The sequence below is a fragment of the Petromyzon marinus genome, chromosome 24 (genome assembly GCF_048934315.1).
Source record: "Petromyzon marinus isolate PM22_M1 ecotype Great Lakes invasive population chromosome 24, UKy_Petmar_22M1.pri1.0, whole genome shotgun sequence".
Taxonomy (NCBI): domain Eukaryota; kingdom Metazoa; phylum Chordata; class Hyperoartia; order Petromyzontiformes; family Petromyzontidae; genus Petromyzon; species Petromyzon marinus.
Window position 1 is genome coordinate 7,953,158 of NC_133690.1, and position 14,394 is coordinate 7,967,551.

Genomic DNA, 14,394 nt, shown 5'->3' on the forward strand with positions numbered 1-14,394 from the left:
CGGGCGTGGCGCTGGCCACCACAACCCCTTCGTGTCCCGTGCAAAACACAATACAGTAGGTGCTCGCTTAGAGCACTTGTCGAACCGGCCTGTTAGAGGCTATACGGGGTATATTTGTCTTTGTGTATCAAGCGTTTCGTGGTGGAGGCTGCGGCATATTGCTCGTTATTAGCTGTGGGTTCCGTAGACTCCAGGTCAGTGCTCTTCACTGCAAGACCCACGGCCCCCGACACAACATGTTAATAATCCCCCCCCCCCCCGATCATCGTGGTGCTGTCAAACCCCCAATGGTTTCAAATGTGTGGCGGCCCTTACACTGATTATGTCTTATCGGCGCGAGTGAAAATGAGCGAAGAGCGCTGCCCCAGGTGATTTGGCAGTGCCCTTAAAGGCACGGTAGAGAATTGTATCCGCCGTGAAACGAGAAGCTTTGAAGTACCTGCTGTCTTACCGACAGAGGTGATGGAGCTGGACGTCGAGGAACGAGACAGGCGGATGGAGCGCCTGTGGTTGAAGCTGTGAGGCCTGCCGGGGAGAGGGGGAAGAGCGGTTCGCAAGCAGCGTTCACGATCGGTGCCCGCGGCATTATCGACAACATTCCATCCATCGCTCGCAGAAGTATGACGGGGTCGTGACACGCAAATCAACACCCGGCTCCCGCTGAACTTTATTGCTTTGCTTTTTTTTTGTTTCAAGGGCCGTTTAAGAGCAGCCGCTGAAAGAGCCCACACACTATACGTCAGCTCTCTAGGTTGTGAGCGTTTAATTAAATGCATATTTCTGTTAAAAGTGCAAAATGGATCTAAATCGTGTGCCCGAGAGCTGACGACTGTAACCTCTGACCTATTGTACGCAGAGAGCTGAGAGAGATGACACTTCTAATGTCTTGAAATTGACTTTCGAATGATGTGTAAACTGCTCTGTTCATTTGACATTAAAAGTGGAAGGTCACTTTATGTAACCTTTGACCAACTGTAACTAATAAACCTTTTTAAGGTTGCTTGAGTAGCTTCATATATGTATGTGTGATGAGTTTACCCAATTTGTAACTTGGGGTAGCAATACCATTGTGAGGCGTACATTCCACACATGGAATGGCTTAAGAGAAACGTGTGCTCACATCACAGGATCGTTGAATACATTTAACCACAATCATTCTGCAAGCATGTACAAGTTATTTTGTTAATAAATAGCAGCCTGCACATCCTTTGGACATGTCCCTCAACCACCCCTCCCCCATCACCCCTAACTCCCCTCCCTCGACCTTCCCACCAGTTAGCCAGCAAATTTTGTCTCTGACATGGTATGATATATCTACGATTTACTCACCAGTCTTCTACCCAGTGGACATGGAACGTTGGGCCGACGTTGCGTCAACGTTGGTCCAATGGTTCCAACCGCACATGCCATCATTGGCCCAGTGTGAACCACAATATCATTCATAATAGAGGGGTTTTTTGGGGGGGGGGGATTAGATCGGGTAAATATATAAATGTGTCATTAAACCCGCCACTACCCGACACAGCCAATCAGTAAGGTTTGTCACGTAAAACAGAACGTGCCATTTCGTCACTAGTACAGCACACCGGTGTGTTGGAAAGTAAACCCACAACATTTACCTGGTTTAAAACCACCAACACCTTGCTGATCTCGTCAAGGAGCACAAACCATCGCGTGAACTCCGGTCATCCTCGCAGCAGCAGCGGCGGCTTTTGGCTGACTATCGAACAAAGACGGCGCTCACCGCATCGTGTGGCGCTTTCAGATGCGCTTCTGCGGCCGTTCGGGACGCTCTCTCTTCCGATATTAGGAAGCCGCTGGAGCTATGCACTTGTAAATCATCTAGATTGACAAACTCATTTCTTTTGAACTGCTTTTTGTGTTTAGTTTGTTTAACCCGTAGGCTTTCGCGACCAATATTATTCATAATAAAGGTTTTTGGGTTAGATCGCGTTTATTTATAAATGTGTCTTAACCCTCCACCACCCGACACGGCCAATCAGCAAAAAAAGTGTCACGTTGACAAAAGACAAATAATTCACTACTTTAGCCCACCGGTGTGTTGAAGAGTGAATCATCGATGATGCTGGATGTATTTACCAGCGAAACGTCGTACTCAAACTGTAAATGTGGATTCACTCTTCAACACACCGGTGGGCTGAAGTAGTGAATTATTTGTCTTTTGTCAACGTGACACTTTTTTTTGCTGATTGGCCGTGTCGGGTGGTGGAGGGTTACGACACATTTATAAATAAACGCGATCTAACCCAAAAACCTTTATTATGTATTTAGTTTGTTGTCTTTCCCCTGCAACTCCGATTAGCGCGGTTCGCTACATACGGTGCAAAATAGTTTCACATACATACAACGTTGCACGTTTACTGAGTCTCGAGTCTTAATCGTGTTGAACACTGCATCATGTCTTCATGTTGTCAGAGGATAGTTTGCAAGTTTCCGATCCTCGCTCGAGCCTTCGGCTCCTTGGTATTTGCATCCTGATGACTCGTCTTTATGAGGATTGCTTCGATAGAATCTTTCACAACGCGATACAAGAACAAGGTGAACTTTCGCGACACGACCTGGCCTTCGCGTGCACCAGTTACCATTAACGCTGCGATTGTACTTTGCGAATGTTTTCCAGCGTTAGCTGGTGCATTGCTGCACGGGTCCGGCGCAGGTACAGATCGCATGGCAGGTCCTGCAAGCCTAGCTCACTCCACTTGGGTATGGCATGAGACAATCTGTGACGTGTCTATAACGCACGTGCCCGTCAGCTATGCGAGAAATAAGCAGGTGACCAATGATCAACTACGGATACGGAGGTGCCCAAATAACAGGCGTTAGTTTCGCCGGAATTTGTTTTGTTTGCCGAGGACGAATGAATAGGCAGAAAGACAGCAGTTATTCATTTCCAACTTTTAACGAATGCGCTTTTTTTTGTTTGCTTTCGATTTTGTAAGTCATGTCGTGGGAAATACGAGACACGAGCAATGGTATTCAAGATAGGGCGATATTTTAACGAAACGATATTTTAACGAAACGACATTTTAACGAAACGGACGATGCAATCATCGCGGAGCTTACAGCGTAGCAACACCGCTGTGCCGCCGCGATGCTGCCATTTAGTCCACCGGCAAATCGTTCCACCGCGAGCACGGCGTTTTGGGTGAAACAATTCACTTGCGATTTTCAATTGTTATGGTTCAGAAGACAGTTGTCGTTGTTGTTGTTGTTTTGTAATTACTACAGCTCTCGTGAGGTTCAAACCGTGAGTGGAAGAAACAAAAACCGCACAGGTGAGCTGGATTTTTTTTAAAAAACAAAAACAAAAAAAAGAAAGAGTGCCAGGAAACAATCCGGCAGCCAACCGCGCCAACGGAAGCGTTTCAACGAATCCGCGAGGCAAGGGGAAAAAGAAAGCAGCGCACGCAAGGGGCGAGGTTCGATGCGCTCACATTATTTGAACCTTGCCGCTGGTGTCGATGCCGGGCGAAGCATCGGAGGCGTCCGATGGACTCGACGGAGTCGCGGTTCCTGGAGGCAGCCGGCTGCGGGCCGCGCACTGTGAGGGCAGCGGAGTAGCACAAGGGGTGGGGGGGGAGGGGGGTTGGTGGGTGGGTGGGCAGCTGTGCGGTCCAGCAGAAGGCTTGCCCACGAGAATGTTTGGGGTTAATCGCTGCCGCAGCCAATGAGGCTGCCAACTTTATTTTCCCACAACCCAAGTTTCCGATCGTGGCGCGCGCACACACACACACGCACACACACGCGTTGATACGTTTGTAAGCGTCGTGTATTGATTTGAATCAAAATCTTTCATAATCTGTATCTTGTGGTTTGCTTCTACCACTGCGACAGGAAGTATAGTAGGCAAGTACAGTCTCTATCGTAGCCAGTGGGAGGACACAGCCGGATGATAACACAACGTTGAGTAATTTTTGCCAAAAACAGAAAATACACGCATTGCCAATTTGACGTCACATTAGGAACGGCCAATTCTATTTTCAGCCCAAAGCTTTGAGAATTAAACGTAACTTTCAGTATTGCATAATATTAAGCTGGAATCGTCTCCACAGCGTGAGGTACATTCTCGTAAATAGAGATGAAGCTTCGGCAGATTTAAACTTGTACAGCAGTGTTCATGAAAAAAAAAATAAGAATAGGTTTTACCCTTTCTGGCGGAAGATGTACAAACACCTAATATAAACTCTTTGCAAGGAATCACGTCCGCATTAACCACATGTACTTGTGGTGAACACGCAAACAAACATAGTTTGATAAAAGATGCATTGTCTTTGAAACTGATTGGCCTACACCACAGACAGCCTTCTTTAGGGTCTAGTCTCACCAGCAGCGTTACATCAGAGAATGCCAAAAGTTGAACAGCACAAATACGACGCCACTCTCAGGGCATTCATAGCTCGGGGTGAGCAGCTTCAAAATGGGGCCTTTTTTGCCAGTATCAAATACTGGCAAAAACAGGTCCCACATTTTGTAGCAATGTTCTCATATCCCCGCCAAGTTATTTAAAAGTTCCTTTTAAGACGATTCAAGTCGGTGTGAAATTCGTGACCAAAATGCACACACGGTTCCATTTGACGTGGCCCCTGTGATGTTACTGGCCTAGAGTGAGGGCACGGAAAGGGTTAGGCGGTGACAGGACAGGGTGGTGACAGGACAGGGGTAGCAGGAGACAGGGGGGTGAAGGGACAGAGTGGTGAAGGGTCAGGGTGGTGAAGGGTCAGGGTGGTGAAGGGACAGGGTGGTGAAGGGTCAGGGTGGTGAAGGGTCAGGGTGGTGAAGGGTCAGGGTGGTGAAGGGACAGGGTGGTGAAGGGACAGGGTGGTGAAGGGACAGGGTGGTGAAGGGTCAGGGTGGTGAAGGGACAGGGTGGTGAAGGGACAGGGTGGTGAAGGGTCAGGGTGGTGAAGGGTCAGGGTGGTGACAGGACAGGGTGAAGGGTCAGGGTGGTGAAGGGTCAGGGTGGTGAAGGGTCAGGGTGGTGAAGGGACAGGGTGGTGAAGGGACAGGGTGGTGACAGGACAGGGTGGTGAAGGGTCAGGGTGGTGACAGGACAGGGTGGTGAAGGGACAGGGTGGTGAAGGGTCAGGGTGGTGAAGGTACAGGGTGGTGAAGGGACAGGGTGGTGAAGGGTCAGGGTGGTGAAGGGTCAGGGTGGTGAAGGGACAGGGTGGTGAAGGGACAGGGTGGTGAAGGGACAGGGTGGTGAAGGGACAGGGTGGTGAAGGGTCAGGGTGGTGAAGGGACAGGGTGGTGAAGGGACAGGGTGGTGAAGAAACAGGGTGGTGAAGGGACAGGGTGGTGAAGAAACAGGGTGGTGAAGGGACAGGGTGGTGAAGGGTCAGGGTGGTGAAGGGACAGGGTGGTGAAGGGTCAGGGTGGTGAAGGGACAGGGTGGTGAAGGGTCAGGGTGGTGAAGGGACAGGGTGGTGAAGGGACAGGGTGGTGAAGGGTCAGGGTGGTGACAGGACAGGGTGGTGAAGGGTCAGGGTGGTGAAGGGTCAGGGTGGTGAAGGGTCAGGGTGGTGAAGGGTCAGGGTGGTGACAGGACAGGGTGGTGAAGGGTCAGGGTGGTGAAGGGACAGGAAGTACTGCGGAGGAGGATAAATGGTGGAGAAGAGTGTGGGAAAGGGGTCACGGCTGCGTGAGAGATGGGGCGTCGGGGATGATGGGAGTGTGGGAAAGGATAATAAGCGAAGGAGCTGGGCGTGGAGACGTGAGGAGGAGACCGTGGAGGTGACCGCCAGAGGAGGCGAGTGAAAGTCTGCCCTGGGGGGAAAGTAAGAGCATGGGAAGTCCCATGAAACATTTAAATGGGCTCTGTTTACATATTTAGCTGTGGCAGATACACAAGCAACACCAAACATTAAGATATAAACATTTCTCATGAAATCTGTTTGATTTAGCCAGGGGGTTTGGCTTGGGTCGGACGTGTGTTTAATTGGAGTGACTTTTTAGAAAACCCATTAATAGCCGCAAATGTGGTGCCGACGGAGGGTTCTTGAAATAAAAGACCCAAAAAAACATTTATACGACGGGATGTGTTGCTGTTGTTGCGGTCAACAGAGAACGGACAGGTGCTGAAGGAGGTCGGCTCGCAATTGCGTTTTGTGATTGTGAAAATTACGTCAACATGAAAATCAGAGCGGCGGCTTGAAGCAGTTTCAGATGCCAGCCGTGACGGACGGCGTGACGTCGTCAGCTCATGTCACCCACGACTTCAAATCCTGCGTCCAACCGCTGCACTGCAGCTCCGTTTGCTGCTCCAACTCCCACTGCCCTCGCTCAATTCAAGAAACGCCTTCAAATCTTTTCCGCTGCACCGTTGACGGCGTTGTGCCGTTGTGGCGTGTTTTGTGGCCTTTTTTAAAACATTGATTGAGGCAATGTGCGAGGCCCGTTGGTGTACGGTGCTTTTTTTCAGGAATATTTTGATGTTTTTTTTCTCTCTCCCTGGATTTTCTGTTTGCACAGTCACACAAAGTCACTTTAAGATGTTTTTCTTGTTCGTGTTTTTTTTTGTTTTTGTTTGTTTGTTGCGGTTGCACCCGATTCAAGAGCCGAATGGCTCACAGGGCTATACCAAATAAATGAAACTAAACTAAACTATACCGTTACATCACGTTGTGACGCACGTGTACACACCGTCAACATAAGCTAAACCAAATTTTGATTTAAAGCTTTCGTGACTGCAGTAATTCATAATCTTAGTTTTTTCGGTAAAGTCACGTTGAAGGGAAACAACAAAATAATAAAATATATATAAAACAATAAAAAAATTCTCACGACGTTTCGACCATAACACAAACGGTCGTCTTCTGAAGACGAAACGTCGTGAGAATTTTTTATTGTTTAATATATTTTTTATTATTTTGTTGTTTCCCTTCAACGTGACTTTACCGAAAAAACTAAGATTATAAGCTAAACCAGTTATGAAAAGCAGGAGATAGAAAGACGGGGAACGGGCTCGCTGCAACAAACAATAACGGTGGGGGGGGGGGGGATCCCACGGAAAAGGAAAATATAAGGAGGAAGGGATGACAAGGGGAGAGAGAGAGAGAGAGCGGGAAATAACTTAAACACGACTGACATAAAGAAAATTAAAAAAACGTGAGATGCAACCTATACGAGCATTTTTTTTGTATTTCCACCCCTCCGCAACTCGCGGCCTTTTTCGCGCGCGCTGCCCGTCGCTCGAGCCGTCGTTGACATCGAAAACGAACCAAGTAAACATCGTCCTCTCCGTGGCCGCCCTCTGGAGGTGCACGTGCCTTTACCGGGCAATTAACCCCGTGCTATTTCTCGCTGCGCGGGCTGCGGTCCCGGCAAACGCCGCGCGGTCGCGGGTGGGCGTTGCCTCGGCGGTCCCCCGGGGCCGCTCCCCACCCGCGACCGCTGCTTGCGGCCCCATCGGAGTCGCCGCGGCAGGCGCCGTGCTGCGTCCTCCGCGAGTTTTGCGCGCAGAGACGCACGCCCCCAGCTGCTGGATGGGCGCGTCCCACGTGGAGGTGGAGAGCGGCGATTTAAATTACGGGTGGGGGGGTGGTGGGGGTGGTGGGGGCGTTCGCTGAGCCACGTAGGACTCGCACACGCGCGCAGGCACGCACGTGGGATCTGCGCGTGTGCGCGTGTCCAGGCTTGTCATCATTTCCTTTTTCTGGTGTTGTCCCACGTTTGTTGCCTCTTTTTGCCGTCTTTACCCATCACCTTCTCCTTTCCTGCCCTCGGCGCTGCGTGTTTTATGGCTTGCGCTCTAAAGCGGTCCGAGAAGCTTCGGCATTTTGGCACCAAACACATGCAAATCCTCATCCTGTAAATTCCGTACCAGACCGGTTCCCTCCTTGAATGTGTTGAATCCAGGCACTGCCCCTCCTGAATTCAGAGCCAACAATCACTTTGAACCTACAGCCTGAGTTGACACGCACCAGCAAGTGCCTGGACGACGGCATCACGCAATGTGCAACGTGAATCCTGGATTCTGCCGGTGAGACCTGCGAGATTGTGCGGTCTGCAGTGACAGGCCGCCGTCCCTCCGTCCCACGGCCATCTCACATCACCGCCTCGTCCTGAGCGTGTGCCTCAACTCTTTATGGTACACTTCTATTTCACAGCCTCCCAGTTCGGGTGGTGGGGGGGAACCCCACGTGTAGCCGAGTCGTGGTGACCACTTGTACGTACGTCCAAAGTTGGGCACATATTTGCGAAACTCTCAAACGCACAGGGACTGTGGCGTGGCCAGGAGATGGGATTACCACCGGTGGGTTCGTGAACCCATCTGTGTGCATCTCTGAGTTGTTATCCGCTTGTATTGGTGGGTGTTATCCCGTGACCCTGGTGTGACCTGGACAGGTGTGTGTGTGCCGCTTCCGAGCATCGATGGGGCATACTACATGACATCCCCGCTGTGTGAGTGCGGGGAGCAGGAGACCCTGGAGCAAATCGTCTCCGGTTGTGTAGTGGGTCACAGCGTGCTGGGCGGGCTGGTTGTTCTTGCCCTGCACGTGCTGGAGGAGGAGGCGGCTGTCACATGGCTCTGTGTGACTACGTGGGCTGACGTCCACTCACAGAACATCGGCCATACATATGAAGTTAATTAATTGCCTTGTATACCTGCTTTCCTCTCACTAGCAAAACAAAACAAAAAAACCTCCTTCAAAATGGAACACGACTGCTCAAACAAACCCCGAGCGATCCTCCTGAAAAACTCCCGAGACTCGGTGAGGCTCTCCCGGACGTTACCAACCGGAAGCGCGCTGCTGAAAACGCATCGCTCCACGCCGTGCGGTTTCACGAACGATGGACCGGCCTTGAATCGTTGCAGGGCCCGCACCCTGCCTGGATTAAAAAACTCACCGCCGCGCCTTCTGCGCCGTCGATCCTGTCGAGGCCGGAGCTGTGGGACACACCGATGGCGCCGGACGACGGGGACGGAGGCAGCCACAGGCCCGGGTGGAGGCAATAGCAGGGCTTGTCCATCACCTGCCGGAGTTGGCCACGCGTTGACGACAACAAAACCGTTCAGCTCCGCTCGCGGCGACCGCTTCCAATGCCCTACGCAAACCCCCGTAATGAGAACCCTGCAGAGACGACCAATCGGATGACGGGAACAGAATAGGCTTGACCTTTTCCGGAAAAAAAAATACTAAACTACAAACATAAACGTTTTGTTACTGTACAAGGTAAGACACACCGAGCGAGCTATGTCGCTCTTTTTAAGAAGCGACCTGGCCACAAGTGATAGCTCCACGAAGTGGCGCGTCACGTGGACATGTGTACGCATGTGCGTGCACGTGAGCGAGTATTTGCAGGCAACATTTGTATGTTTATGTCGTGTACATGTGTAGAGTCATTTTTTTTTAACGAGGCCACAAAATTTACTCGGTTAGAAAAGGGGCTCATTGCAAAAAGGCTCAATAACAATGTGCATTGTCTGCTGATGTAAATACTTCCCACAAACCAACGCTATTTTGGTTTAGCACATTGGCTTTCCCGACCAATATTATAAATAAGATGTTTTTTTTGGGTTTGATCATGGAGGATTTTTCCCCAGAACTCTGGCTGTCATCTGATGAGGCTGGTTGTAATTACCGGCAAAACGTCGTACATGAATTGTAAATGTTGTCAGGTGGCGGTCGGTTAACGACACGTTTTTATTTATGCGATCTAAGGGGGCCGTCCATAAATGACGTCACGCGATTTTGGACGATTTTTGACCCCCCCCCCCCATCGTGACACGGCGTCATAAAAAGTCAGACCCCCCCTAAAATATGACATCACAAAGCTCTGCCCCCCCCCAAAAAAAAACACAAGCTTCAAATCGCTTTAAACTATTGTATTGCGTATTTAATGTGCCGCTGCACTCTGATGTTGTAAGAGAAAACATGTATTAAAAAGTGTATTTAATTAAGTAGAACGTGTTGTCTGTATTTATTTAAAATTGCTAATTTTGATGTGACGTCAAATTTCTCAAACCCTCCCCCCTCGTCACACATCGTCACAAATGTCTGACCCCACCCCCCCCTCCCCCCCCCCTAGGTGCGTGGCATCATTTATCGACGGCCCCTAACCCAAACAAATCCTTTATTACAAACAAAGTTACGCTACCTTCACACAAAGAGGCAACGCGATGGACATTATGGTCTCATCGTCGACCCGGCGCCTGCGCTCGCTCAAGCGCCGAGCAACGAGGACACCGCTTGCTCGCTAGCGGAGGGGCCACGTGCCAGCGGCCGTGCGTGGTCCGTGGCGACTTCGCAAAAAATTCCCACGCCTCGGGTGCGAGCGAGCGAGCGACCGACGACCGACGAAGACGACCGACAACTACCGACGATGGTGACGACCGATGACGACCACGACCGACAACTACCGACGATGACGATGACCGATGACAACGTCGACGACCGACGAGGACTACGACCGACAACAACCGACGATGACGACGACCGATGACGACCGACAACTACCGACGATGGTGACGACGACGATCGACGACTACCGACGAAGACGACGACCGATGACGACCACGACCGACAACTACCGACAACGACGACGACCGACAACAACCGACGACGACGTCGAAGACTGACTACGACGACTACGACCGACGACTACCGACAACGACGACCAACGATGACGACAACGACGACCGACAACTACCAACGACCGACGACAACGGAAGCCTCGCTCACCTCGCTGGTCTGCGTCGCCGCGGAGACGCGCCGGGACTTGGGCGCGTGGTGGCCCTCCCTGTGCTCCGTCTGCGTGCCAACACTGGGCGAGAGCGGTCCGTCGTTCGGTACGACGGAAGCAGAAGGGCGATGCCTTCGCAACGCAGCCGCGGGCACGGCGCGGTTCGCCCGGCCAGGAGGGGGGGGGGGGGAAGGGGCTGAAGGTCCATGGGCAGCAGCGATCCCTGGGCCTTCCTTCCGTGACTGCCCACGGCTGTGTCAGGAAGTCCAGTTCAGTGGGGATATTCAAGTCCCGGCCTAACGGACGTTTCTCTTTCAGAAGGCATTTTCCATTTAAACTTCGCAACTCCTCTCCCAATCTCACCGCCCCATTGGCAATGATGTCAAGTACCTCCAGATTTTAAAAGCTGTAATTATTATTATCATTATAATCCTTCACAACAAGTAATGGGGGGAGGGGGGGGGGGTGCGCTAACTAGAACCTTGCATTGTACCTGCTGAACGACTGCACAAGAGAAACTCTGCCGAACAATTAACAAGAAACCCCAAGACAACAGCGATTCTCCTTTGCCACCCGGACTCAAGCTGTGCAGCAACACTCATAGGCACATTGTTGTGCGTTATATAATGAAGTGAACCGCAATATTTTAAATGCGTAAATCGACGAGTGCCGTGCACGGGGTCTATGCCCCACACAGACGGTCGTCATTGATCTCATCTTATTTTTTTTATTTATATAGCAGCTCGACCAAGGCGCTGAACAAAGAATTAGCTCTTTTATTTAAAGCTTTCGTGACGGCAGGGATTCATATTCTTGGTTCTTTCGGTAAAGTCACGTAGAAGGGAAACAATAAAATAATTAATATATAAAAAACAATAAAATTCTCACGACGTTTCGACTGCAACACAAGAAATCATCATCAGGTGTGAAAACCACAGCAAGAATTTTTGAAAAAAGTGGCGGTTTTTTGCTAATTTTCTTGCTGTGGTTTTCACACATGATGATGATTGCTTGTGTTGCAGTCGAAACGTCGTGATGATTTTATTTTTTTATATTTTTTATCATTTTATTGTTTACCTTCTACAGTACGTGACTTTACCGAAAGAACCAAGAATATAAAGAATTAGCTCTTTGTACAGCCGAATAGTGTCTGATGAGATGAGATGAGTAGGATGCTAGTACATGATGATGAGCGAGTGCGATGAATGGGTAGGGAAGTTGGGAAGAGGGATGACGGTGTTAACGATGGTGGAAGGGAGGGGGTAGGATATTTGGGGTAAGCGAGGGAAAGTAAGAGAATTTTAAGGGAAGAACAAAACATGAAGAGTGAGGCTGATTGTTTGAGGTTAAGGGGCAGCTTGTTCCAGTGTAAGGTGGCCAGAAGCGATAAAGAACGCCATGGTGATTGGGCACGAGGAGGAGGTGGAACAGAGACAGAGAGACAGCCGGGATTGTGAGCGCAAGGACGAGATGAGGGAAGCGAGATGATACGCTGGGGCCAGACAATGGAGAGATTTTAAAACTGGTGTGACTACGCCGATGGACACCAAATGAACGGATGAACAGGTCCAGTGCGCAACTTATTGCGACCGCAGGACAGAGGCCCTGGCAAGGACACTCGGATTCCACGTGGGACCTTCCCTTGCACAGACAGGGCCTCGTTGTTTCATTGGCTGTGATAGCGCTGGTGACGAGGATTACGTGAGCGAGTGGGTATTATTGTGCGCTATGTTGAAGTCGCTCTGTGATGTAAACTTCCGGAATGAGGGGGATGATGATGAGATTGATGGGTTGCTCCATTCATTGCGGAGTCGTTTCGACTCAACATCGTGAGGGCAGCGGGTCAACAGCTCTTCAGCGGGCGATTGCCTCCCCGAGCCTTCAGGTCACGAGGGTAATTTGACCACAGTGGTCAGTGCCTGTTGCTGGAGGGGGGTAGCATGGACGAGGACGCGCGCATGTACGCAGCCACAAACGGATTGTGCTGGACTGCCTCAGCGTGCATTGGAGTCTCCATGTCTACGGTTGCTTTGCACGGACGAGCACCTGCTTTAACAATCCACAAATTAAAACCCGGAACTAAGGTGTCAGTCAACTTTTAAAGATAACATCCTGCCGCTCGGTGTGCCACCAGCCTGAGCGTCACTGTGTTTCCGAGGCTAAAACGTGACCACCCTCAGTGGTGCAATCTGAAGGCAATGACCCAATGTTTCTATCGTTCTGGCAAGGACTGCAAAATAACACATCTGTATTTTACCAGGTAAGGTCCACTGAGCTATGTAGCTCTTTTTCAGAAGCGACCTGGCCATCACAAATGACAGCCCAACGAAGTGGCTGATCACGTGGAAATTTATAGCAGCCAAACACTTTAAACGCGTGCAGCTGATTCCAAGTGGAGGGAAAAACCGGAGGACCCGGAGAAAAATCCAGGCGGCCATGGGGAGAGAGACTGGCAAACTCCAAATATACAGCAGGCATCAGGGTCGGGATCGAACCCACGACCTCCTGTATACCAGGCGAGGAAGTTAACATCTCCTGGCCTCCGTGGCACCCAAAAACAACACGCAGTAAACTTTGAGAAGCTGAAAGGCCCTGCCATGATTCGAGCATTCAACTTCCCCTGGTGATCCAGTGAAATGGATCGGCACATTTCTGACTTTTAAATGTTTGTGTTTACACTGCAGTGAATCGAAGCAGCTGCGCTGGGCTCGGCAAAACTCGTTAACACGAAATAAAAAATAAAGACGTTGATTCTCACGCACGCGAACCCCGCGCGTGCCTCGTTAATCAACTAATCGATCTATCCGTCGTTCCAGCCCCTAGTGTTCGGCTTAGTTTGGCGGCGTCAACTCACGGTGACGTTCCGTGATGCGACGCGTTCCTCTGTGAATCGACGGAACTCCCAGCACCGTGTTCCTCTGTCTCGTTGACCGTGCCCGTCCGTTGCTCGCCGAGCTGCATTGGCTTCCAGTTGCCGAATGAATAACGTTACCGGGTCACACGATTGGCCACAAATGAACCACGAGACCTTGCTGATCTCGTCAAGGAGCGTGAACCATCACACGTCGACTCCGGTCATCCTCGCAGCAGCAGCAGCAGCAGCAGCGGCGACTTTTGGCTGCTGCCCGTCGAACAAAGACGGTCACCGCATCGCGCGCTTTCAGATGCGTTCCTGCGGCCGTCTGGAACGCTCTTCCTCCCAACATTAGAAAACTACTGGGAGCTGTGCACTTTTCAATCCAGATTGAAAACTTTTAACAGCTTTTTTGTTTTCGGCTTGTTGTCCTTCCCCCGGCACCTCCGATTAGCACGGTTGGCTACATACAGTGCGAAAGACGTTCAACATACGTACATTACGTGACTCAAGCAGCAAACCTGAGCTTGCAGCAAAAAAAAAACAACAACCATCTCCATCGCTATTAACCATTCTCTATCCACTCCTGGATCAACACATTTAGAGTATTTCTCCTGTAGTAAGCACTGGACATCCATGATTTAGTGAGGCTGGGAACGACATTCTTTCCTTGGATTGCTGGCTGCCGTGTGATTTTACGATCATTTTCCAATGACGCATTTTACATGCTCGTTAGTGGGTTTCGTGTTCCTTGGGGCGCTGCGGGTATTTATTGTAGAACAAGCACTTTATAAATAGAACTGTCATTATCTTCTGCAAGTTGCAAAACAGCT

The 14,394-nt window shown here is 50.4% G+C and overlaps 1 protein-coding gene across 1 annotated transcript in view; it reads right to left on the bottom strand.

Annotated features, from left to right (window-relative positions):
- The window catches only part of LOC116945510 (inositol 1,4,5-triphosphate receptor associated 1-like), a 126,868-nt gene that overhangs the window by 43,072 nt on the left and 69,402 nt on the right, over positions 1-14,394 (bottom strand). Inside the window, exons 6-9 of the mRNA XM_076069385.1 lie at positions 10,707-10,788; positions 8,872-8,997; positions 3,456-3,562; positions 440-525 (exon numbers count right to left, since the gene is read on the bottom strand). Of these exons, the coding sequence (XP_075925500.1) occupies positions 440-525; positions 3,456-3,562; positions 8,872-8,997; positions 10,707-10,788 (401 nt within the window). The remainder of the gene's footprint in view (positions 1-439; positions 526-3,455; positions 3,563-8,871; positions 8,998-10,706; positions 10,789-14,394) is intronic.